The sequence below is a fragment of the Pseudorasbora parva genome, chromosome 19 (genome assembly GCF_024679245.1).
Source record: "Pseudorasbora parva isolate DD20220531a chromosome 19, ASM2467924v1, whole genome shotgun sequence".
Taxonomy (NCBI): domain Eukaryota; kingdom Metazoa; phylum Chordata; class Actinopteri; order Cypriniformes; family Gobionidae; genus Pseudorasbora; species Pseudorasbora parva.
In genome coordinates, this window is record NC_090190.1 from 6,323,471 (window position 1) to 6,349,473 (window position 26,003).

Sequence of the window (26,003 nt, forward strand, 5' to 3'; positions counted from 1 at the left end):
AGCCATAGACAGTAAAAGAAATGGACGGAGCGCTCCCATTGCCTTTTACGGCGTTAAGTGAAGTCAGTAAAGGAGCACTCACTTCCTGATGGCTGAGCGAACTGCGCAGGCTCAGACTGAGCTTGACGACGTAGATGTGACGTGAGCCTCCTGTCTGACAGCTGTAGGTCTTCTAGTAGATGTGGAAAGTGAAATCTGAATCCCGTTGTTTAAATATTTTCTCCCGTTGCTTTTGGCTCACTATGTGCTTCTCCCCATTCTTCCCCCTTGACTTTATCAGACTTTATGTCTCTACGTCTTTATGCTCACGTCACATCTACGTCCTCAAGCTCAGTCTGAGCCTGCGCAGTTCGCTCAGCCATCAGGAAGTGAGTGCCCCTAGGTTGACTTCATTATTTCGCCGTTGACGTCAATGCATAGACAGTAAAAGAAATGGACGGAGCGATCCCATTGACGTCAACGGCGAAATAATGACGTCATTACACATTCAGTCTATAGACGCGTAACGCTTCTTTACAAAGCGACCACCAATCGCCATCTACTGGCCTGGCATGAATAATACAGACTTTTTAGTAGCTTTCGCAGATCAATGTGAATGGTGATCGTTTTGGCAACATGGTTGACTGTACACGAAAAACTGTTTTTAGTACATTATTGTCGTGTAAAAGTATCCTTTGAACATTAAAAAGTACATAATGCATAAAAAAGTACATAAAACTGGTAAGTTTTTTATACCACAAAAAAAAGGTTAAAACAGAACTCCAGAGCATCATTATTCACATGATAAGAATGTTAGCGTTTTTATTGTACAACCTTGCCTTCAACTTGGTACAGATGAATATTATTACACAATTTAGTTACCACAAACAAAACAACACATCTCCGTGAACGAAATAAAGTATCTGTATTTCAGACATACAGCATTTGAAATAAATAGTTTACCACTTTCTAACAGGAATATTTCAGGTCTATTTTTTCTCTCTCCTTCTTAAGGAGGAGTCTCTTCCTCTTGTTATTACTATTAACATACAAGTAATCACGTCCATACACTTGTATGTAACATACAAGTAAACATACAAGTAATCACTTCCTCTTGTTATTACTATTAACATACAAGTGATCACATTCCTGCAAAAATGTGTTTTGTGAAATGACAACAATACTAATACGTCTCTAGGATCTGGTATAAGTGTTATAAATTATAAAATCAATACCTATGAAATAAGCTGAGGTGTTTGTGTAACAGGGTGTGACCAGAGACGCACAGCTAGCAAAATGAGCGACAGTGGCCTGTCAAAACAAGTCAAGAGATGCACATGCATTTTGTGTAAAATAACAGAGACTAAGCCTCAGTGTGTTAGAGGACGCCTCGGTATCATTATAAAAAGCTCCATGCTACAAAACCAGCACAAATTCCTCAAAAAAAAGGAAATATGGTTGTTTAGCCACAGCTATGTTTAAATGACCATTTAACAGCACATGAGTCATTCATTCGTGTTGTGATACTGATAACACATTATCCTTTAACAGCCCTTCAAATGACCGCTTCATACGGATTCAGAGCACGTCCCGCTTACACACATAATAAAATGTAAACAGTGACGTTTAAATGGCTTATAAACAAAATGCAAGCCTCATACGATGATACTGGATACGTGACAGTGTAGGTGTTTGTGATTTTCGTGCCGATTCTGTTGAATTTGACGGGTGGCATTTATTTATCTTTTCGGCCGGTCAATGTCATCGATAGCTGCGAGGAGTTTCTGTCGGGCTTTCTTGTTGATGTGGGACCCGAGGCAGACGGTGACCAGGTTAGTCAGCTGCTTCATGGAGTATTCCTACAAAACAAACTCATGAGAAATCTCTAATGGAGATGCCTTTCACAACAATCCATCTTTTTAATGAGGAATTCAATCTGCCTTTCATAATCGCAGGCATGTTTGGAATGCAGTCAGCCTTCGTCCTGGCATTTAAAAGGGACTCTTTTAACGCTGCATCATATATAACATATTCACAAAGGTTTTGATGGAGATATTAAATTATATTACTTTTTAAAAGGATGTTTTAAAAGCATCTTTGATTTAAATGTCAGCAACATAGTGCCAGAGTTGAATAATAATTAATAATAATATGATTATGCTTAACAACGTTTGAATGAATCAGTTCAAAACTAGGATTTCATTTGCATCATCACTCCAAAAGGATCACTTTTAGTAAAATATATACATGGAAAATGTATAGCTTATTACTATATATTATTTAATCTGTACATAATTAAAACAATATTTTTAAAAAAGAAGTTTGTATTACATTTATGGTATAAAATATACATTTTAAATATTAAATATAAAACTAAACACGATGAACAGGCTAAGTGGTAGACGGTATTTCTACATATACAATATCTGTGATTCATATTTGATATTCAAAATAGCGCTTTATGTATATTTTGTATTGTCGTATAAATATGAATTATTTTCTTTATTATGCTCCAAAAATGAAGCGTTTTTAAGATTGATGAATTTCAACTAATAGAAAAATTCAAACAAATTTAATTAAATAATCCTATGTAAACCCTTTATCATTATCTAATAACATGTAAATAATTTATAACTGAATCTACAAAAACATAAAAAAACAGTAAATGTATTAACATTTATGAAATGCAAAATCATGTTTTATAAATGATTAGTTCATCATTAACTAATCGATTGTAAATTACTTACAACTGAATCTAATAAATATGTAACATAATGAACATATCGCTCATTAATCATTTTTGAACGCATTGTCATGTTTCATAAAGGATTAGTTAATCATTTACTAATGACTTGTGACGGAATTTACAAAACATACATAAAATGTGAGCATATCACTTGATAATCATCTATGAATGTTTTGTAAATGATTATAAGCCACTTACAACTGAACGTTATTATAAAGTGTTACCCAAAAATATTACAGATATAGAGAAAATCCTGAACCATCTTACCCTGTGGTTCTTGATGAACTGCTCCATGTCGTTCTCAGTTAGGTAGTACGCTTTGATGTAGGTCTCTACAAACTCCTTGTCTGGAATTGGTCGGAGGTCGGTGAGCTTCTCCAGCTTCATCAGGAACTGCTGGAAGTCCAGCTGCATCAGTGCACGTCCTTCATTACTGCATTTCTTCACATTAGCATAGCTGGCAGACAGCAGGAGGAGAGGAGAGAGCAGAGGTGAGTGTGGCTCAGACACACACATGACATTCATCAACTGTTGACAGTTTATGCTACATTAATTGTTGTCCTTCAGGTTAAGTGTCTTGCTCGAGAGCACAGCGGTGCTTGTAACTGTTACGTTTAAAGGTAACCTCATGTCCTGCTACTGCTCGAACGTGGAACTTTGATAACCACTATCCCCCCACATTGCAAATGGGAATACATCAATAAATATAGAAACAAATCAGATGTCTTCCAGGGAGCTGTGTCACTATTATTATTATTATTATTTATTTTTTACAATAATTGACATCGTTTTTGTTTCGACAGTATTACCAGACTGTGCTTGGAGCTCATCCTTTGACTGGTAAGTGACACTAAATGCTGAGGGCCATTTTAGGTCAAATTTGTCATTTATTGAGTTTGACACCTTTTTATTTGTACAGCTTGTGGGTCTGGGTATCAGTCCTGATCCCTCAGCATCAGACACCATCGATTTACACTGTAGCTGCATCCATGGCAAACAAGCAGCCGTGCAGAGTTCAGTGCTGTTGACACCCCTGCTTACTTTCGGGCTGACAGCGGTGTAATTACTTTCTGTGAGGGGAAAGATATTGCTGGGCCTATTGAGTATATCCAGTCTGCCAATACATCGCTGTGTTTTCCTGCCTGCTTCCTTCTTCCCGTCACGTTCTGCTTGACTTGGAATGCAACTCGGCACTGCACTGGCGGAGTCTACTTGCAAAGAGAGCGGCCAAAACGGAAAAGCAAGCTGGATTAAAACAAACAACATTCATCCTGGTTGCAAAGGGTTTTTCATGTATAATGGCCACCATTAGAGATGGTGCTCGGATACATTCTAACGGTTCTTACATTTGTCTCTTCACTTTAAATGTATTGCTACTTTTTTGATGTTTTTGGAAAAAATATCTTATGTTCACCAAGGCTGCATTTCTGCAGTTCTGCAAACTGTTCTGCTATAATATATATTTTAAAATGTAATTATTCCAATATATATATATATATATATATATATATATATATATATATATATATATATATACATACATATATATATATATATATATATATATATACATATATATATATATATATATATATATATATATATATATATATATATATATATATATATATATATATATATATATATATATATATATATATATATATCAATAATTTATTGGTCTTCAGTGTCACAGGATCCTACGCACACACATACGTTTTTTGGTAGCAGTAAAGTTTAATTTGCTTTAATGAACTACGTTAGTTAAAATTAACTAAAGCTAACAATTATTCTCTCTTATTAATCTTTGTTAATGGTAATTTCTATATTTATTTATAAGATTATAAAAGATCATAAATTGTTTCTGTTATTATTAATTTATTACTATGATATTTTTGTTGATGTTAACTAATGCAACTAATAATACCTTGAATTGTATACTTTTATCTTTTATGCTATACACACACACACACACACACACACACACACACACACACACACACACACACACACACACACACACACACACACACACACACACGTTGGCCTATGTGGTTTACAGGGACTCTCCATTGGCGTAATGGTTTTTATACCGTACAAACCGTATTGTCTATCCCCTTACACTGCCCCTGCCCCTAAACCTACCCATCACAGGAAACATTCTGCATTTTTACTTTCTCAAAAAAACTTCATTTAGTATGTTTTTAAGGCCATTTGAATTATGAGGACATTTGATATGTCCTCATAAACCACATTTATAGTGTAATACCAGTGTAATACCCATGTAGTTATACAAATTTGTGTCCTCATAAACCACATAAACAGGCTCACACACACACACACACACACACACACACACACACACACACACACACACACACACACGTTGGTCTATGTGGTTTACAGGGACTCTCCATTGGCGTAATGGTTTTTATACCGTACAAACCGTATTGTCTATCCCCTTACACTGCCCCTGCCCCTAAACCTACCCATCACAGGAAACATTCTGCATTTTTACTTTCTCAAAAAAACTTCATTTAGTATGTTTTTAAGGCCATTTGAATTATGAGGACATTTGATATGTCCTCATAAACCACATTTATAGTGTAATACCAGTGTAATACCCATGTAGTTATACAAATTTGTGTCCTCATAAACCACATAAACAGGCTCACACACACACACACACACACACACACACACACACACACACACACACACACACACACACACACACACACACACACACACACACACACACACACACACACACACACACACACACACACACACATACACACATTAAATAAAAACAAAAATATAAAGATAAAAAATGATGTCAACAAAAATGATGTAAATAAATGAAATTAAAATATAAGCAACTTTGAAATGAAATCATTGCTCACTAGTAGAATGCTGCAGGTGTTTTTTTTTTAATTAACCATTTTTAAAACACCATACCACCGTGTGTTCAATCATAGATAGTTTTACAATTAATTTACTGACTTATATACTTTATAAAGGTGTCAGAAAACATTAAACACAGTCAAATATATCAAAAACGTATAACATTTTTGTCAAATATAACCGACAGCCTTCCCCAGTGTGACGCTGTGTGAACACACATTCTGACACAAGCTCTACAGCCGCAGGCAAAGACGCTCAGGTACAGTTCATTCATTCATAACTGGACTTGTCAGCATTTCACGTTTCATTACTGATGTTTGGGAATCATCTCAGTGCTTAATCAGGTGTAGGATGATGGGAATTTCTTTCCAAACGCTGTGGATGCTGTCTAGCTGAAGATGTGATGAGTACAGAGAGCATCAGCTCCCTGCTGCTATAAATCGCAATCACCGTTTATTTTGTACCAAAACTGCCCAGGCAGAGAAAGCTGCAAGGCTAGCAGATACAGACTGCTCCAGCTAGACACAGACAGGCTCTTTAACACCTATTTCAAACAACGGGCCCTCTATGTCAAAAACTGTGCTCTGCCTTTCTCAGACAAGTGGCCCTTGACCTTATAATGCAGGTGTACAAGTGAACCCTGCCAGGAACGGCCTGCCAATCTATTCTGGGCCATGCCCTTAGAAACGATTTATTTTGTCTTGGCCAACAAAGTCCTTATAAACCAGTGTTTCTTAACCCAGGGGCCAGGGCCCATTAGGGGGCCTCAAAAAACTTCCAAGAATGCCTTAAGATGACTTCAAATAATTTAAAATAAGACAAAACAAGCATTAAAATAGGCTAAAACAACTCAGTCAAAATGTTCCAGTTATGCCAAGCTATAAAATATTTCCAATATTGTTGTGGACGACAAGGAGCCTCGGAGTCAAAAGGTTGAGAGCCACTGTTTTAAACAGACCTATCCCTAACCCACCAGTCACACTTTAGATCAAGGTCCAGTTCTTTTGCCTAAATTCTTAATGACTGCTTATTAAAAGTTAGAAAAGTAGTTGTTAAGTTAATGTATTGGGTAGGATTAAGGGATGTAGAATATGGTTATACAGAATAAGGCATTAATATGTGCTTTATAAGTACCATATATATGATATATTCGATTACCATACTGATTATTGGCCAATATTAAAGAGTTTAATAATTTATCCAGTAGATATTGGGTTTTTAATTGTGCATGCTCACTTCCCATATTTACAATTGACATCAACTAATGCTCCCATAAAGTTAAAGTTAATAAAAAAAAATATGAATAACACTGTTAAATGTAATATTTAGTAGATCTAAGAATGTGCATGCATTTTTCATACTGTACATTATAATGTAGAGCTGCTTAAACACTTTAAACAGGTGATTTATTTTTAATGTTATATTTGTAATTTACATAACCATTCAAGAATGTGGGGTCGGTAAAAATTTTTTTTTTTTTTTTAAAGCGTAATGTTCATCAAGGTTGCATTTACTTGATTAAAAAAACTTTAAGATTGTAAAATATTACACTTTAAAATAACCGGTTTCTATTTTCAATATATTTAAAAAAAAATGTCAGCATCATTACTCCAGTCTTCAGTGTCACATGAGTCTTCAGAAATCATCCTGATATGATGATTTGCAGCTCAAGAAACATTTATGATTATTAGCAATGTTGAAAAGTTGAGCTGCTTAATATTTTTGTGAAAACTCTGATTATATACAACTTTCAAGTATATATTGTGTATATAAATATACAAAGTAAAAAAATAAAAAATAAATTATACATTTTTATAAATGTATATAAATGAACATTATTATATACCGGTATTTATCTGAAACTTTTTTTTAATTAAAATATTTCTTTGCAACATTATACATTTCTTTACAGCAATTGATCAATTTAAGTCATCCTTGCTGAATAAAAGTATTATTTAAAAAAAAAACGTAACATCTTACTGACCCCAAAATTTAGTACATAGTTAACTTTGACCCGTAGTGAACTTTAATATAGCACCGTTGTGTCTCTCACCAATTAACATCCGATAAGTGTCGTCAGACTGTATTGGCCAATACTTCTGTTTTAATGCGTTCATGGGATTCAAATGCACCGTTCAGTCATAATCAAGTATGCAGACCCCGCAGGGGACCAACTATCAAGGGGGCAACTAAACAGCGAGGAAGCCATTTGGCTAGCGGTGGCCCTGATGGGATTGAATGATACAGGAAAGATGTTTTTGCAGAAGATTGTCTAGAGTTCCTCTGACATTCTGGGAATATAATGTCATTCCACATACAGAAAGTCCATCTGTGCTGCTGTTGCACTCTCTCTTGCACTTGCACTGGGCTTTTCAAATGCATGTTCATCTCCGGACGGTGTCCTGAGCTATAGAAATGAATAATCACTGGATTAAATAGCTAGAGATATGCATTTTTCTGATATATTTTCTTCTTGCATGCAGCTACATCCTGACATGTACATTTAAGCTTGAAGCTATACTATGAAGAACCTCTCTGAAGTCAAGAGGCGTCTGTCAAGTTGAGTCAAATGTTCTTCCAGCAAATCTCCATTACACTGAGGAGGTGACGAGTACAAGAGCTCCTCTGCATGTCAGTGAGCCGCAAGATTTCCAGCACACTGAAGATAACATACTGGGGTGAGGAAAGAGTGATAGAAGACAGTTTGACAACAGCTCTCTGGAGAAGACATGGCTTCTAAGTTGCTTGTCACCGTGGCACACAAACATCCCTGGCGTTCATTTTCAATAATCCAGCTCTTGACGCATGACACGCAGAAGGATGGTGCAAGAAGAGGAAACAAGAAGGAAAAATAAATATGATGGATTTTTATATGCAGTTATTTGAGAGCAACAAAGCCATTCTGCTCATAGCACAAAGTCATTACAGATATTTGATGAATCCTCACAGAACTAATGCATTTTTACAATATCTACAGTATGAGTACGGCACGCCTCAGGAAGAAGGCGAAAACGGAAAAAAAGCACTCCTTCACATTAATAAACGTAACGACGAGAGTCGATCCAAACACAAGATCGATGAGGCAGCTGAAAATCGTAGGTATTTCTTGCTTTAAATCAAAAACCGTCAGCATTCAGTGCAAAGATTTCACACCCCCGAATCACAAATGATAAAGGGTTAGCCTTGCATCCCTCAAAACAATCACTTCCAGGCAAGCCATAAACTGAAAATGCCAAAAAAGTTCCTCTTGCTAGTAAAAACACCAGGAATAAAGAACAGGAGAAGCTAAAGCTTTCATTCAGGTTTGCTGTTTTTGTACATATGGCTGTGGATTAAAAGCATCTGGCCAGTACATTTGCCTTTTGTGTTATCAGATATTTGCTTTGAAAGTTAGCACATTTTTGGAGGAAGTCCTAGAAAAGCAAACAAGTCTGCTCTCATGGCAAGAAAAATGCTTCTGTTGCCATGTACAGGTGCAGTTTTAAGCATATACTGTATGTGATTGCATTAACCTTTTTTTTTTTTTTTAAGCAGCAAACCAGCGTATGGCAACTCAACCTCTGATATTATATTGGTTAAGACAATCAATTATCAAGTGATCAGTGTAGCAGTTTCATGCCCATGTCTATATCCACTTGTGCTTGCTTGTACCGTAAATATCACTGACTTTGTGAGCAGATTTAATCCATTGAGATCTGCCTGAGGAACTTCAAGAAGTTGTTAGGACGAAGTAGGAAAAGATTGTCAAAGCTTTTAACCTTCTACATCCATTAAAGCACAACGGAAAGAGCATGGCATAACCCCTTTAACACTTTTAAGGTCAGTCCATCTTGTAAAACCAAACAACCGGGCAAAAAGGGCATTTATAAGAAAAATTAACAAGACGCCAGATACTACAGGGGAATTTCAGGGGAAAAACTGGGAAAACGTCTAGACACCAGACATCTCATACCGCTTTGGGAGACCAGCACAAAGAAAGTCACTTTTAACGTGAAGTCATGCCTGGAATCCGCTGGAAACCATTTGACAAAACATGAAAACTTTTGGAAGAATATTTGTGGTCTGATGAGACTAAACTTGAGCTCTTTGGCCTGAAAGGGAAGTGCTAGGTTTGGCATAAACCAAATAAGGCCCAATACCAATAATAGTGGACAACGGGACTCAAGGCACACCTGAAGAAAAATGTGCTTTTCACTTCTCCTATAGATTGCAGAGAATATATATGTTTGTACTTTACATTGATGGAGCAACAGATTTTGTGCCAAAATAAATCATAAACATGTTTTATTTATTTTTGGTGGTATATATAGGCGGTGAGGGGGGCAAAAGGCACACAATATTGATACAAATACTTAAGCTAAATTCTGTAATATATTCTGTTTATTTTGATCAATAAAATATCAAATTTGTATTCAATAAATTTACTGTCATAATATAAGATATTTAAAAATATAGAAACAAAATTATTTAAAAAAGGTCAAGTGGAACACCTTCAGTGCTTTTATGAAAGATCCCATATAATTTAATACAGATTTATAGTAGTAAAAATAAATTATATTTTATTAAATTATGGTTATATTAATATTCATTATAAATATGTGACCTTGGACCAAAAAAACAGCCATAAGTCGCACAGGTATATTTGTGGGAATGGCCAACAAACAATATATTGTATTGGTTTAAAATGATCGATTTTTCTTTTATGCCAAAAATCATTAGGGTATTAAATAAAGATCGTGTTTCCATTTTGTAAATTTCCTACCATTAATATAGCAAACATTTATTTTTAGCAGTAATGTGCGCTGCTAAGGACTTCATTTGGACAACTTTAAAGGCGATTTTCTCAATATTTAGATTTTTCTGCACCCTCAGATTCCAGATTTTTAGGGTCACATATGGTGATTATCTATATATACACCCAACTTAATATATGATATTCACCAACTGAATCTAACCATGTCATGTCAAAAAGTGGAAAAGTCAGCCAGTTTGTGCCTTTCACCCCAAATAGCATACTTTTTACATATTCTTATGTTATTGAAAAACTGCTGCTTTAATTACCTTGAACAAAACCAAAAAAATATAAAGACCATCTTTGTCTCAAAATAGATTCAATGATTTTAATCAACTTAAATCTACAACATTTAAAAGAAACACATCAAATATAAAGATCAAATTAGCACAGAATCATCTTTGCATTGCTGCCCGCGATCGCATCAAAGATCAGACAAATTTCCATCTGCTCAAGCGGATGTTTTAGAAAGTGCTGCAGAAAGTTGTGCCATCTAGTGATTTAGAGGAGAAAAAAAAAATCGAAGGTGCCTTTTACCCCGGTGCGCCTTTAGCCCCTACTGTTATACCCAACTGTTTTTTCCCCTTTCACTTTCTCTGCTATCACCTCTTAGGGTGATATTATTGGCCGGTGTGCTTGTCATTCATCATTACGATGCTGTATCTGAATGGGCGTCGTGGCGATAAAAGGGCGGACGCAAACCGGAAACGACAGGAGGAAGAGGGAGCGGGATCGATTGTTTGTTTGTCGGCCACGCTTTGTTTCTTTGCGTATTTTGGTTTTCATTCTTATTTATGATTTGGCTACTCCTTGAATAGCATGATTTTGTTTATGAGCTAATCTGTTCTTTTTGTGGTTTGTCCCTAAGTTAATTTGGTTATTATTTTCCATTGTTTTTGGGACGTAACACTACCAAGCAAGATGGTGACAATACTCTGGGGTTCATTTTCAGCAGGAGGAACTGGAAAAAAACTGTGGCAACATGGACAGAGTCCAATATAGGCAAATCTTGAAGCTGAGAGGTAAAGAGAAATGGAAGTGGAGAAATAAATGGCTAAAGGAAAATATACTGGATGAATGTGTACAGTTACTTGGGGTACATTTACTTTAAAATACAAACTTTGTACAAAGAACTGCAGATCTGTTTGTGATCCAAATGCTCCTTAAAAGCTGTTTTCATTGTTTGGGAAAGAGTTGAGTGTTATTCCAATGAAAACACTCTGTGGTAGGAGATTTATCTGAGAGCAGGTGGTCTCGTATACATATACATACACACACACCCATTTGTTGGGTCACTTACCCCTCCACTAATGTCCTGTTGGCCAGACGGATGCAGTGCTCCCATAAGACATTGGACACGGGCAGAGGAATCCGCACTATTTTTGACACATCTTCCATTCTTTGGTTGAACTTCTCAAACTCCTGCAGAAAAGAGTTAATGACGTAAGGGTCAAATGACATGGCATACATTTTTTTCTGGATCTAATAATTAAAAAAGGTCAAATAAATAAATATTGAAAAATAAGAATAATAAAACAGAATAAAAGCAATGCATACATGCAATGGTGAGCATGCAAATTCCTCAACAATGTAATAAAATTTATGAATTAATAATTCACAAAATTAATTATATATATATATACATTGTATCTCACGTTTCTAATATATATATATATATATATATATATATATATATATATATATATATATATATATATATATATATATATATATATATATTAGAAACGTGAGATACAATGTTCCACTCAGAAAGGAACATATGTTATTGTTGTACTTGATGGTTACACTGCAGCACATTGAATTGAAACATTTCTTGAAAATGGCATGAACGTTTTTCTAACCCTCATGAATACACAGTGCATTTCCAAGAACTTGGCATATGCGTTTTAGACTAAATCGTTAAAAGATTTTAATTGATTGTAAACACACTTAATTGTCATTGATCATTTAGTCTTGCGTGCAGCACTTGCTGTTAACAATTCACCATAGCCCTCAGCATTCTTATTGGGTGGTGTTGAAACCATCTGCATGCGAGGTCATGAACAGGCTGCAAATAGTATTTTAGCATGCCGCACAAATCCCAACAAAGGTGTAAATTAATTACAGAATCAGAGAAGCGGAAACAGCCGTCTATAAATGTTCACTGGAGCCACACTGGCAGGCCAGGTTGTCAAACCGACAGGATTCAGGTTATTCAAAGAAACCGTCTCGAAGCCCCTGCAGTGCAGATGTCTGGATAAAGCCGTGCCACACACAAAAACCTGTGCTGTATAAGCCGACTGCTCATGGAGGTGTTGATTCAGCTGTGCTTGAGCCCATTTCTCTTTCACTAGTGACAGGAAAACCCACCCAAAACTTTCTTAACACAATGACATATGGCTCATTTGAGAGCCAAGGACCACATGTACCGTGAGCTCGCACCTTGGAAGCTGATACAAAGCCAAGAGCACTAAAACTGCTGTGCAAGTTGTCCGGGTTATTTTCTTACCTTTAATCTTGGGAATTCATTTGTAAAACATCCAGTTTATTTTACAACACAGAAATATGGTATTAAAAAGAATGCCTAAAAGATTATGGTTTCTCAGTATCTAATTATAATTTATGGGCCCTGCGAGAGACAGTTTAAGAATTCATACCGAGAAACTAATCAGATTATTTTTCTCCGTCCTGCTGATAAGTATTAAAGCAATGCAAACCGAAAGGAGGCGCAGTTTTTTGATTTCTAACACGTGTTGTAAAACTTACAATATTGCATTAATCCATAAAAAAGTAAGTATGTTACCTAGTTAGTTTTTATGGAAAGTAATGCATTCTTACTTTTGCATTGTTTTTTTCTCAACTGGGCCCAGCTGGACACAATAAGATAAGCTTGTGTGAATTCTTTCAAATGTCTAAGTATGATTGGGATATGAAAGCTAATCAGTGTTTCCCCCCCCCCATTTCAGAATGCCACCAGCCAGGAAAAGCTGTATGATGTTATTGATGCCGTCCAAAATGGGAACAAGGATGTTGAAATGGATTCTGACCAAATTTTCAAAAAGCAGTTATTATTTTCACACACACACACACACACACACACACACACACACACACACACACACACACACACACACACACACACACACACACACACACACACACACACACACACACACACACACACACACACACACACACACACACACAATTATGACCCCCTACTTATATTGTGTTTGTCCCCTTTCTGCTGCCAAAATAGCCCTGACCCAAGATGTTAGCAGCCGTGTAAATCCTTACACTTGGCCATTTTCCCTGCTCCTAACACATTTCATAATTTAATTTTGTAATATAATTTTGAGCACAAAATGTTCACTTACTGCTGCCAAATATAATCCACCCACTAACATGTGCCGTGATGAAGAGACAATCAGTGTTATTCACTTCACCTGTCAGTGGTCATAATGTTATGTCTGATCGGTGTATATACTGTATATAAGGCAGTCAATTTGAGTTAAATGTTTTGTAAGGTTCCAAAACAAAATCACCTAGGAACCATACCTTAAAATCCCTGGTAATAACCCCAAATTTGACACACCAAGTCAAAACCAAATCTATAGGAACAAATATATTTTACAACTTTTTTTTTCTACAGCTGTTTGATTAACTTTTATAACCATCCCTTGATGTACCACTGGAGTATTTCCGAAAGTTTGTCAGAAGATAAAAAGATAAAAAAAAAAAAAGAAGATGCTGCAGAAACTATGATAAACCCAACATCAACACACTTTTCCGCAAGTGTAATGTTTGCCTCTGTTTCTCGGAGGACAAGAACTGCCTTTAGGACTACCATGATTGAACATGACTATGAACCAGCAGCCATATCACCCTGTAACCCAAGACTGGGTTCCCACTGAAGCGAAGCAGGGCTGAGCCTGGTCACTACCTGGATGGGAGACCAACTGGGAAAACTAGGTTGCTGCTGGTAGAGGTGTTAGTAAGGCCAGCAGGTGGGCGCTCATTCTGTGGTCTGTGATGTATATATGTAGTATAGTGATGGGGACACTGTACTGTAACAAGCACCGTCCTTTGGATGAGACGTAAAACCGAGGTCCTGACTCTGTGGTCATTAAAAATCCCAAATTTGCCTATTGGCCCCTGTCCATCATGGCCTACTAATCATCCCCATATATATACTGGTTGGAGAGAATATATATATATATATATATATATATATATATATATATATATATATATATATATATATATATATATATATATATATATATATATATATATATATATATATATATATATATATATATATATATTCTCCCAACCAGTTGATGTATGGTGAGCATTTTGGGGCAATATTGCGAGTGGATGCTGCATATTGGTGGTGGTTGAGGAGATTCCCCCTTTAATATGTAAAGCGCTTTGAGTATCCAGAAAAACACTGTATAAATGGAACAAATTATTATTGTTATTATGTAAATGGAAAAGGTTTCGAAAGGTTTTGAAACTAAAATCTTAAAATATGTTTATTAAACATGCATACAACTATGATTATCCAGTTATTAATATTGTGTGATTATTAGTGTATAAATATGTAGGCTAATGTTATGGGGCTACATAAGCAGGACACCCGGCAAATGAACCCTAAGATGTTCTCTACATTTGCTCCGACAGTGAGTGAAATCACTGAAGTTGTAATCCAACATTTCATAAAATATTACAACATTTCAAAAATATAAAAACCAGTTTATTTCTGCATTAGAGGCCTCCTACAACAACATGTAAAATGTGGGCAAAAAAAAAGAGTTTTTTTTAGGCTTACATTGTGAAGAACTGAAATGTCACTTCTGAGCTGATAGCAGTATCAGTCTTATAAATCCGCAGAAAAAACTAAGCAAAGAATATCATTTAACCTTCAGAGTTTGTGCAAGCTTTGGAACGGTTTCTGAAATTTGTTCTTAATAGAGAATAATTAACCTCTCAGCCTCTTTTTCAACATTATCTATAAGGATGAGTAGGGTTAAAAAAAGCCACCTCGCCCATTTAATCTGGCAAACGGCATCGTTTTAGTCACATGACCATATAGCAAGGTTATTATAGTTTTGCTATTTGAAATTAGTTTTTATTTTATTATCATTTTCAATTTTGCTACAAATTTCAATTTAGTTTTAGTTAGTTTTACAAATGGTTTTGCTAGTTTTAGTTTAGTTTTTATTTTGCAAATACATTTCTATTTAGTTTTTATTTAAACTTAAACTTTATTTAAACTTTATTTAAACTTTAGTTTCAGTTTTAGGTTTAGTAATTATAGTTTAGCAGAGTTACCACAATGAAGTGTAGAGACCAAATCAAGGTTTTTAACATCAGCAAAGTTTAATGTTTGCACAGATTAGAGTTTAATCTTACTAAACATCCTTAAGTGAAATCACTTGATGAACGAGCATTATTGTTTAAACCCAGGAAGGTCTTACAAAACATGCATAAAGTTGGGTCTTCGCCTTTGAGCAAAAAAACTTGAGTCAAAAAACTATGACCTATACAGACAACAATCTGGAGATTAAAAATGAAATAAATAATATTTTGATATTAAAAAATTATATTTGATATTTTTGACATAGGCTAATACTCAGAGGATCTATCTTAAAGAACCAAATAAATGCAACATAAAATATAAAAGTAAAATTTTAAAAATTCCAGACAAACTCATTCATAACAAAGATGAATGTGTCTTCATTAATATATAGTATTTATAGTAATGGTAATATTAATATATAGTAATATATAATGTTTATAAAAAAATGTTTATAAATTATTATAAAAACTGGTAACTGTGTCATATGCTTGGGGGCAAGTTGTGTCAAGCTGTGGTTTAACAAATAGTGTTTCATTTCACATTGCCTATTAAAAAATATTAAAATATGTTTCATGTCCTTCAAATATTCTGAATATTAAGCCTTTTCTGGTTTATGAAAATAATGTGAAGCAAAATGAGCCTTTGGAATGGGAATATACTACATTCTGCAAAAGTGCATTCTTTGTCATTCCAACTTTCTTTCAGTTTTTTTCTTTGTCCATACAAATAAAGTCAAAAGGGTTCAATGAAACTTCTTTTGATAGAAAAATCTTTTGTGTTCCACAGAAGTCATACAGGTTTAGAACCGCAGCATTTTTGGTTGGACTATCCATAAATATTCTACTTCAAGTAGACAAATGAAGAGCTTATTGTTCCCCTATAAAGATAAGAATGGGTTCACACAATACATGGCAGTTAGAGACAAATAACAGTGCATTGCAAATGTCCTTTGGCATCTGAACGTCATTTTTATGGTTATTTTAAATAAAGCAAAGAGTCAATGTTAGTCACTGCAGTATGTCTGCCGTTACATGATTAATTCAGTAAACCTGGCAAACCCAGACAAATTGGCTTCAACAAACAGGCTTGGCTCAGGGTTACAGCGATGGCACCGGGAGAAACGGGCACAGCGGCTTCACTCAGCATAGCGGGAGCACAGAGGTGAGCCTCGTTTCTTCATTAGCAGCCAAGCTCCATTACATTCCCCGCTAAAACTTTGCAGCTCAGATCAGGAACTTATGTAAATCCAAATGATTATGCATATTTCAGAATTCAGCGAGCTTCCTCAGCAAATAAGCCAAAAAGATAATTCAATTGTGAAACCCCATCTGCTCTCTGAGCCTTTTTTGTCTCTCTATATATATGCGTCAGCCATTCACATCGCTCCCTAACTCCATGCAAAATTCATACGGGCTAATGAGCGGAGGTTAAAGAAGAGATGTGGACATGCAAAGGAATGAGACAACCTCAGTCCGGTGACACTTAACTGAGAGATGAGATAACTTTTTCACTCTTAAACTTGCCCTCGAATTCTGCATGTGACTCCCACAGCCTGACCATTTAAATAATTCAGATCCTGACAAATAATTGATAGCCGTGATCTTTCAATCTAGAGGAATTCACGAGGCACAGTCATTAGGCATAGAGAAAAAATGTCTGGGGAAAATCTGCATGAAAAAAGCAAACTAGCAACCTTAGGGTAAACATATCAATCAAGCCTGCTCATTGTGGGCTCGTGGACTTGTTTGTTTGCTTCGGTAGAAGCCACAATAGGGCCAGTATATTACAACACAGACGTAGCATTTCCATGCATTCGTAATGTGCTGCATGTGAAATGGTGACAGTGACAGCTGTACTGGGCTTTCATTCAAAAGTTCAGATCCCACAAGTCTCTCCACAGCAGCGCCCAGAGGAGCAGCACTTAACCTGAATTATCTCACTTTAAACATGCAGCTGTGTGAGTGGGCAATGGTTGAACAACACACGACTACGCTTAAACTTGATTTCATTTAACGAGAATTCATTCAGCGATCAAATACTGATAATAACAAAGTTGGCTAAATACAATAGCCATACATGCATGCACACATATACCCCGATCAGGCGTAACATTGTGACCACAAACAGGTGAAGTGAATAACGCTGATGATCACGTCTTCATCTGTTGGTGTGTATATTGTCCTTAAATTTGACATGTTAAATAGTTAAACAGATGAGCTACAGAGGAATCATCAGCTACAGTAGCTCATACGTTTGATTGGATCACACGGGCCAGCCTTTGCTCCCCACATGCATCGGTGTGTGTGTGTGTTTGTATATATGACCAATTTATCCAATATGAACCTGTCACAGATATATCGCCATCGACGTATATGCTACCGGTGCGAACATGTGCCTATGCATGTGTTCCTCTCCACCATAAGCTGGTGTGTGGTGGGCGTTCTGGCGCAATATGGCTGCCGTCGCACCATCCAGGTGGATGCTGCACATTGGTGGTGGTTGAGGAGATTCCCCCTTCTATGTAAAGCGCTTTGAGTGCCTAGAAAAGCGCTATATAAATGTAACGAATTATTCTGCGTGTCTCACTGTGCACAAAGCCTGTTGAGTATCATCGTAAACATTGTTGGTTATGTCTTAAGTGAACATAAATATGAAATTTGCCAGTCACCGCCAGCATTTTTGGTCATTTTCACAAGTTTCATGGCCCACAGAATATCTTGTTGTATGAATAATATCTGACCATGCAATATATCAAAATAAAAAACAGATCCTCTGTTTTTGAATGTAGTACATTTGTGGGTACATTTCATGAAAAAAGTAACATTTTGATAGCCTCGAAATCTAGACGCACCCTAGCGGCAGCAAATTTAATCTGCCCGCGAGTGTCGTCTAGCATCTCTCAATACCCTTCTGAGCTGTATTCCCCTAACTCTTGCCGGGCAAATCACATCGTGTATAGAGTCGGTGGGCGGGGCCATAATGACGACAGCCGAGTTGCGTTTACGTGCTTATAGTAAACACAGAAACTGGCGAACGGCGGTCTTTCGAATCAGCTTTGACCGCGACTCTGGAAGATTTTGAGTAAACTTTTCTCTGAGAAAAGAACAAAGAACGGCACTGAAGTCATTCTTAAAAAGGGAAGATGTGTTCTGAGTTTTGCCGACCGGATACGGCGAATGTTTAATCTATCAACGAGCTCTGCATCACCGTTGCTCTGGTTGGTTGGCAGAGGGAGTTTGAAAGACAACCGTTTATCCCGCCCCTCGGATTGAGCCCTGCCAATGGTGAGTTTCCAGACCAAACATCTTGATGTGGGTCTGGCTTGTCAGGCTAACATTTTGAGACAAAAGCTGAGAAAATCTCACTTTTGTCAAAGACTACATCCAAATTGGATTCAGAACGATGATCAAAACACAGATGGAGTAGATGGAGTTCATCAACACCCCCAAAGCTTCACAGTCCTAAAGCTCGTCCTGGGTTGACATTTCATACAGTAACATAGCCGTTTTGATTTATAAACTGTTTAATGTTGATGTTATTTTATTTATACATCGGAGTATATCAGATGGCTCGTTTCTGCTTCTTCTTCGCCTCTGTTTTAATCAGGAGATTTAGGAGACACATATTAACAAATTATTTAATTTAAACTTAATGCAGTGAACAACTGAAGCAATGCAGTTATTATAATGGGTAACACTTTAGTATAGGGAACGTATATTCACTATTAACTACGACTTTTGTCTCAATAAACCCCTAATTTACTGCTTATTAATAGTTAGTAAGGATTAAGGGATGTAGAATAAGTTCACGAAGAATAAGACATTAATATGTCCTTTATAGTACTAATAAACAGCCAATATCCTAGTAATATGCATGCTAATTAAGCAACTAGTTAAGTGGAGAGAAGTCCTACTTTAGATGACCGCTCTGTTGCAAAACTACTGTCCTCACTCCAGTCACTATCAATCTTTGCGAGTCTGACAACTGTCAAACAAGTTGTCACTACGGGTCTCAGGTGCACGCCCCCCGCTCAGTGCCGCCCTCGTCTCGTCCCCTCTGTCTCCGCTGGGCTCTGCCCACTTTTGCAGCATTTTTCAAATATTGCCAGAGGGCGGAGTTAGGCTGTGAACAGGGGTTTAGTTACCCTTTAATAAGTGAACCTTAAAATAAAGTGTTACCTTATGATGTTCCTCAAATGCAGTCCATGACCGTATGTAAACTGTAGATAAATAATAAACCACTCTAGACTCTAGCGCCCAGGAGCTGATATTCCCTCACCTCATCAGAAAAGTCAACCCATAATCACATCCGTCAGTTGAGTGAGGGTTTGTAATGTGTTTGAGGAGTCGCCTGTCTCTTTCAGTTAAACGCAACATGTCAACCTAAACTTTAGACCTCTAGATAACCTTCTGACACACACATTCTGACACCACACATTTCGATCATCCTGCATCCTGTCAGGTGAGTCCAGCAGATGAGTGGATAGGACATGTCAGCAATGCCTTGCTACGGTGGCATGACAGTATCCTTAAAAACAAAACAAGCCATGTTGTAATTGACTAAAAGGAAGCCAAGGACATGTGTGGAGAAACGTTTGGCTGATCTTTACTGATGCACCTCTAGTGTGAAAATGAACAGAGAGGAGGCCACACGTTATTCTCGCACATCAAATCCACTGCACAACCTCACAAACACATTACCTTTAAAAGGACATCCACGTAGATGTTGTGCTGTGACATTATCTCTTTAATGTCCCATTTCACTCCCGCCATCAGTAACAGCATCTGTTCGTAATCTATGGCTTTGGCCGCCACGATCCAGTAAATGGGTTTGCGGAGCTCGCTGGCTGTAGATACAGTCTATAGAGGAAAGAGCATAGAAAAGGTCAAAATAAAGAGTACCTAAACATAACCATTGGCCAAAGTGTGGAGAACAGTTTAGTATCCGAAGACTTTGTACTTTGTATTTATTGAAACTTAAACCTTAAAAACACTCAAATGGAACATTATTTCTTAAACCCCTGAACTCTCACACACTTTTTTTTCTTCATATGACATATTTTAGTAATAATCATAAATTATGTATCATTCAAAAGCTTATGGACGTAAAATTTATTCTGCAAAATTGGATGCTGCGTACCATGGAAACGGTACTCTAAAATCGTCTAGCAAGCTCCTCTCCAAGAGGTGTCTGGTTTCATATTACAACATTTATTTGAACTACTTTATAATCAAAACCTTTTCTAATCTGAATAAAACACATTATCGCAAAGGTCTGTTTCTCAAGATTCCATATTTGGTTTTGTGACAGTGGGTGGGATGTAGGTGACACCCGGTGGTTGTTTTTGGTACAGTGTCTAAACAAAATCTCATGGAAACTTACATTTTTGTGATATCAACTTCAAAATTGGACCTCTTTAGATATCTTTGATTTTATAGCAATTTTATAGTAAAATTAATATTGTAAAATATATATTATACAATATAATTTTTTAAAATATTTTTTTCTTTTTTAATAAATCTGCATAACAATTCAACAATTTTGTGTTTTGCTGTCAATATGGGGTGCTGTGTGTACATTAATGAGAAAAAAAGAGAACAAAGGATTTTATCAAATGGCTGCAATATAGCAAAGAGTGACAAATTTAAGGGGGTCTGAATACTTTCCGTACCTACTGTATGTGTGTGTGTGTGTGTGTGAGTGTGTATATACATACATATATATATATATATATATATATATATATATATATATATATATATATATATATATATATATATATATATATATACACACATATATATATATATACATACACACACACACACACACACACACATATATTTATATATATACATACATACATACACTGGTTAAATGCATAATATCCAGCAAAAAATAAAGTAGTATACATGTTTCAGTTGCATTGAAGGTTAACATATCACAGAGCGCAAATGTAATAACCTTCTACAAGGCTCTGTAGAATATCACACCTCATATCCCCTAATATCATTATGAGGTGATTTACTTCATAAAACACTCCACACCGATCATACAGACAGCAGAGCTCATCAATAGTCATTTTGAGTCTTATAACAGAAGTTAAACATTTTAAACACCCTTAAAAAGACTCTCAAAAAAGGCTGGAAAAGGCTCTCAAAAGGGGAGACCGGACGGGTCAGGGCCATAAATTGAGGGATGAAACTGACCTGTGAGTAAAACTGCTGGAGGAAGGGCTTCTTGGCTGAAGGCATCATGGTGTCGAGATGAGGCTGAAGGAACTCAAACTGCTCTGCCAGAAAAACTCTGCAGGGGAAAAAAGGCCCAAATCAAAGTGCGCCTTATGCAGGTTTGCAGCGACACAATCACAATTTTTACCCGGGGGAAATGGCTGCGCTGAAAACTTACAATGATGAAGAAAAAAAAAAGTGTTATATGACTAGGAAGTTCTGCTCTTATATTTTTCAGTCTTACATTTGCCTGCTTTCATTTTCATTTTTTTCCAGACATGAGTTACAGACAGACTGAGTGCTAAATATAAGAGCCTCTATATTAAAGGCAGGGTAGAAAATCTGTCCCAGAAACAGGTGTTGCTATACTGGTTGAAAGTCTCTTCACATCTGGATAGAAATCACTAAGTTAAGTGGTCTAATATATATATATATATATATATATATATATTGTATTGGGGTGGATACTTTTTATAGGCACTGTAATAATGAGATAGGAAATTAAGATTTGTTAGCATTATTTTCTGACTGCTGAATTGATTATGTTTGTGCTGTTTTGTCTTACAACCTAAAATGTAAAAATCAAGATTGCTCACAGTGTCATAAAATGAATTTATGTTGCAAACCAACTGCATCCAGGAATCAAAACAAAATTCTGCAGGCAAAGAAGAAAAGCCATTTGAACTGAGAGAAACGGTAATTATAAATCACTGGTTCCTTCTGCTGCCAATGGCGGTGTACAACCGGGACCTTCATAAAGAGTCACTGCTCACCAAACACCATCAGATAATTTATGCTAATGACAGCCCACATACAGAGATAAGAGTTCAATGAGCAATACTAGTCCAAACATTTGCATATAAAACCTAATGAACACTAGAGTTGATATGAAAGCAGAAAATGAAAAGCTGTATGCTGACGACTGCAAAAACGTTCATGAAATAAGCCGCATTGACAACGTTTAACACTAAAAACAAAACAACAAAAAAAACATTCGGTTTTATGTAAGGTACTGAATACTGCTATGCAGATATATTAACTATCTGCTGGGTTATCAAATTAAAATATATACATATTACAATTTAAAATAATAATTGCTAGCTTAATATACTGCAGTTTAGAATGTAAATTATTCATATCAATATTGATGGAACTTATTCCAACTCCAGTCTTCAGTGTCACATGAACTTTCAGAAATCATTCTACGCTGTTTTGCTACTTAAAAAAATATATTATTGCTATCAATGTTTGAAAACCGCTGTTCTGCTTAATATTGTTATGAAAGCTGATGAATAGAAATTTAATTTATCATGTTAATTTTGGTCAATTTAATGTGCCTTGCAAAATGAAAGGTGCACTAAGTGACTTTTCCGTCCACTAGAGGTCGCTTATTCAAAACAAAGGCGTATGATGATGTCAAGTTTGAATGCAGAATCTTGGGACGTGGTTTTCACCTCACAGCTGGTGGAAAAGAGACGGGATAGGACTCGGGGACAAATCATGTTCATGGATGAGATTATTAACGGTACTGTAGTGTGAAGTAGAGCAGGGGCGAGTGCTGTTGGAGCTGAAAGAGGTCGCTGGAGTAAAGGCTAATGAGAGACTGGCCAAGTGTTTTTTTTTTTTATATTTTACTGAAAATGTTTTACATAGTGCACCTTTAAGGTACTAACTTCGCAAACTGAGAAGTTTAAAATGTAGTGTGTGTATAATATATATATATATATATATACACACACACACACACACACACACACACACACACACACACACACACGCACACACACACACACACACACACACACACACACACACACACACACACAAGCATAACAATGATCACTCACAGGTGAAATGAATAACACTGATTACCTCTTCATCACAGCACCTGTAAGTGTGTGGGATATATTAGGCAAGTGAACATTTTGTCCATAAAGTTGATGTGTAAAGCTTGGAACATACTCTGCAAGAACAAATAAATTCTTTGTTTTCTCGAGGTGGCAAGAACAAGAACAAAGTTCGTTCTGGCCAGTACATTCCACACTTCACGAGAAAAACAGGTGCCGATCATCCGCGTTTCTCCGCATTAACCACACGCCCACTTGAAATGTATGACCAATCACACAATAGTTCTCGGACACCAGTAAGAAAAAAGTCCTGCTCAGGCGATGTGTTGAGAAAAAGCTGCGAGAACTCCCAAACGTTCTTGCAGAGTATGTTGTAGCCTTTAGAAGCAGGAAAAATGGGCAAGTGTAAGGATTTTAGCAAGTCTGACAAGATTCAAATTGTGATGGCTAGACGACTGGGTCAGAGCATCTCCAAAACTGCAGCTCTTGTGGGCTGTTCCCGGTCTGCAGTGGTCAGTATCTATCAAAAGTGCTCCAAGAAAGGAACAGTGGTGACCCGGCCACAGGGTCATGGGCGGCCAAAGCTCATTGATGCACGTGGGGAGCGAAGGCTGGCCTGTGTGATTTGATTAAATAGACGAGCTGCTGTAGCTCAAATTGCTGAAGAAGTTAATAATGGTTCTGATAGAAAAGGTGTCAGAATACACAGCGCATCGCAGTTTGTTGCGTATGGGGCTGCACAGCCGCAGACTAGTCCGGGGGCCCATGCTGACCCGTCCACCGCCGAAAGGGGCAACAGTAACCACATGAGCATCAGAATTGGACTACGTAGCAATAAAAGGTGGCCTGATCTGATAAATTACATTTTCTTTTACATCACGTGGATGGCCGTGTGCGTCACTTACCTGGGGAACACATGGCACCAGGATGCACTATGGGAAGAAGGCAAGGCAGTGGAGGCAAGTGAGATGCTTTGGGCTATTTTCTGCTGGGATCCATGTGGATGTTACTTTGACACATACCACCTACCTAAGCATTTTTACAGACCTTTGATGGAAACGGTATTCCCTGGTGGCTGTGGCCTCTTTCAGTAGGATAATGCGCCTGCCACAAAGCAAAAATGGTTCAGGAAAGGTTTAAGGAGAACAACAACGAGTTTCAGGTATTGACTTGACTTCCAAATTCCCCAGATCTCAATCCAATCGAGCATCTGTGGGATGTGCTGAACAAACAAGTCTTGATCCATGGAGGCTCCACCTCGCAACTTATAGGTCTTTTTTTTCATGGTGGGAGCAGAGACACTATTGACAGAAAATTAAATTTTGACCTTAACAACAATCTTTATTACTGAGCCCTGATTAGCCACCAACTATTTCAACAGGCAAAATAAATGTGCAGGTAATCAGTGCATCATGATCAGAGCGGAACCAAATTACATCTGAATATGTACCATTTACGTAGGGGATAAAAGGGCAAAGAACCAGCGCTTGATTTTTAATAGAGTAAGTGGTCACTTGTTTTTGTCCCATTTCTATTTATTTAATACAAAGCATACTGATTTAGAACTAGAAAAATGGTCTCTTGTCTAAGGAGACATGGTGTTGATGGAATATGGTATAATCTGAGGTTCGTATGGTTCTGCTTGTATAAATACAACATTCAGAAAGTAACAAGAGACCCTGTTCAGTCGCTTATCTTTCCCACCCTCATGCCTGCTCTCTGCTCAGACTCTGCAACCTTCATTGATTATTCCATTAAGAAAGGAAGTGCAGGGGAGGATGGGGGGCAAATAAGAGCCAATAAACCTTCTCCAAAAAAAATGTTTTTTTGAGTGCAGTGCATTCTAAGCATGTACATGCTCCACAAGGACAGCCTAGATCTTCGCTTTGATGACTCAATGTGGTTGAGTTTTTGTGCATCAGGTGGAAGCAGACAGCAGTTATTTTTCTAAGAAGAACCTTTTCCAGGCTTAAACTCTGGATCTTCTGATCCGTCTTCAGTCTTTGACCGGTCTCCAGCTCAATGCTTGGAACGAATCAAACGCCATCTGGGTGCATCCAAAGGGATGGATCAAACTCTCTCTCTGCACATTTGCAAGGAAGAATTCCCTGCTGTTTCACAAAAGCTTAACGCCTTG

General features: G+C 36.8%; 1 protein-coding gene across 1 annotated transcript in view; it reads right to left on the reverse strand.

Moving 5' to 3' along the window:
• Nucleotides 1–778: 778 nt before the first annotated feature.
• Nucleotides 779–26,003, reverse strand: part of vps50 (VPS50 EARP/GARPII complex subunit) — a 49,450-nt gene continuing 24,225 nt past the window's right edge. Inside the window, exons 3-7 of the mRNA XM_067426512.1 lie at nucleotides 21,999–22,095; nucleotides 20,490–20,648; nucleotides 11,725–11,846; nucleotides 2,993–3,182; nucleotides 779–1,838 (exon numbers count right to left, since the gene is read on the reverse strand). Coding sequence (XP_067282613.1) covers nucleotides 1,719–1,838; nucleotides 2,993–3,182; nucleotides 11,725–11,846; nucleotides 20,490–20,648; nucleotides 21,999–22,095 — 688 coding nt within the window. The 3' untranslated portion in view covers nucleotides 779–1,718. The remainder of the gene's footprint in view (nucleotides 1,839–2,992; nucleotides 3,183–11,724; nucleotides 11,847–20,489; nucleotides 20,649–21,998; nucleotides 22,096–26,003) is intronic.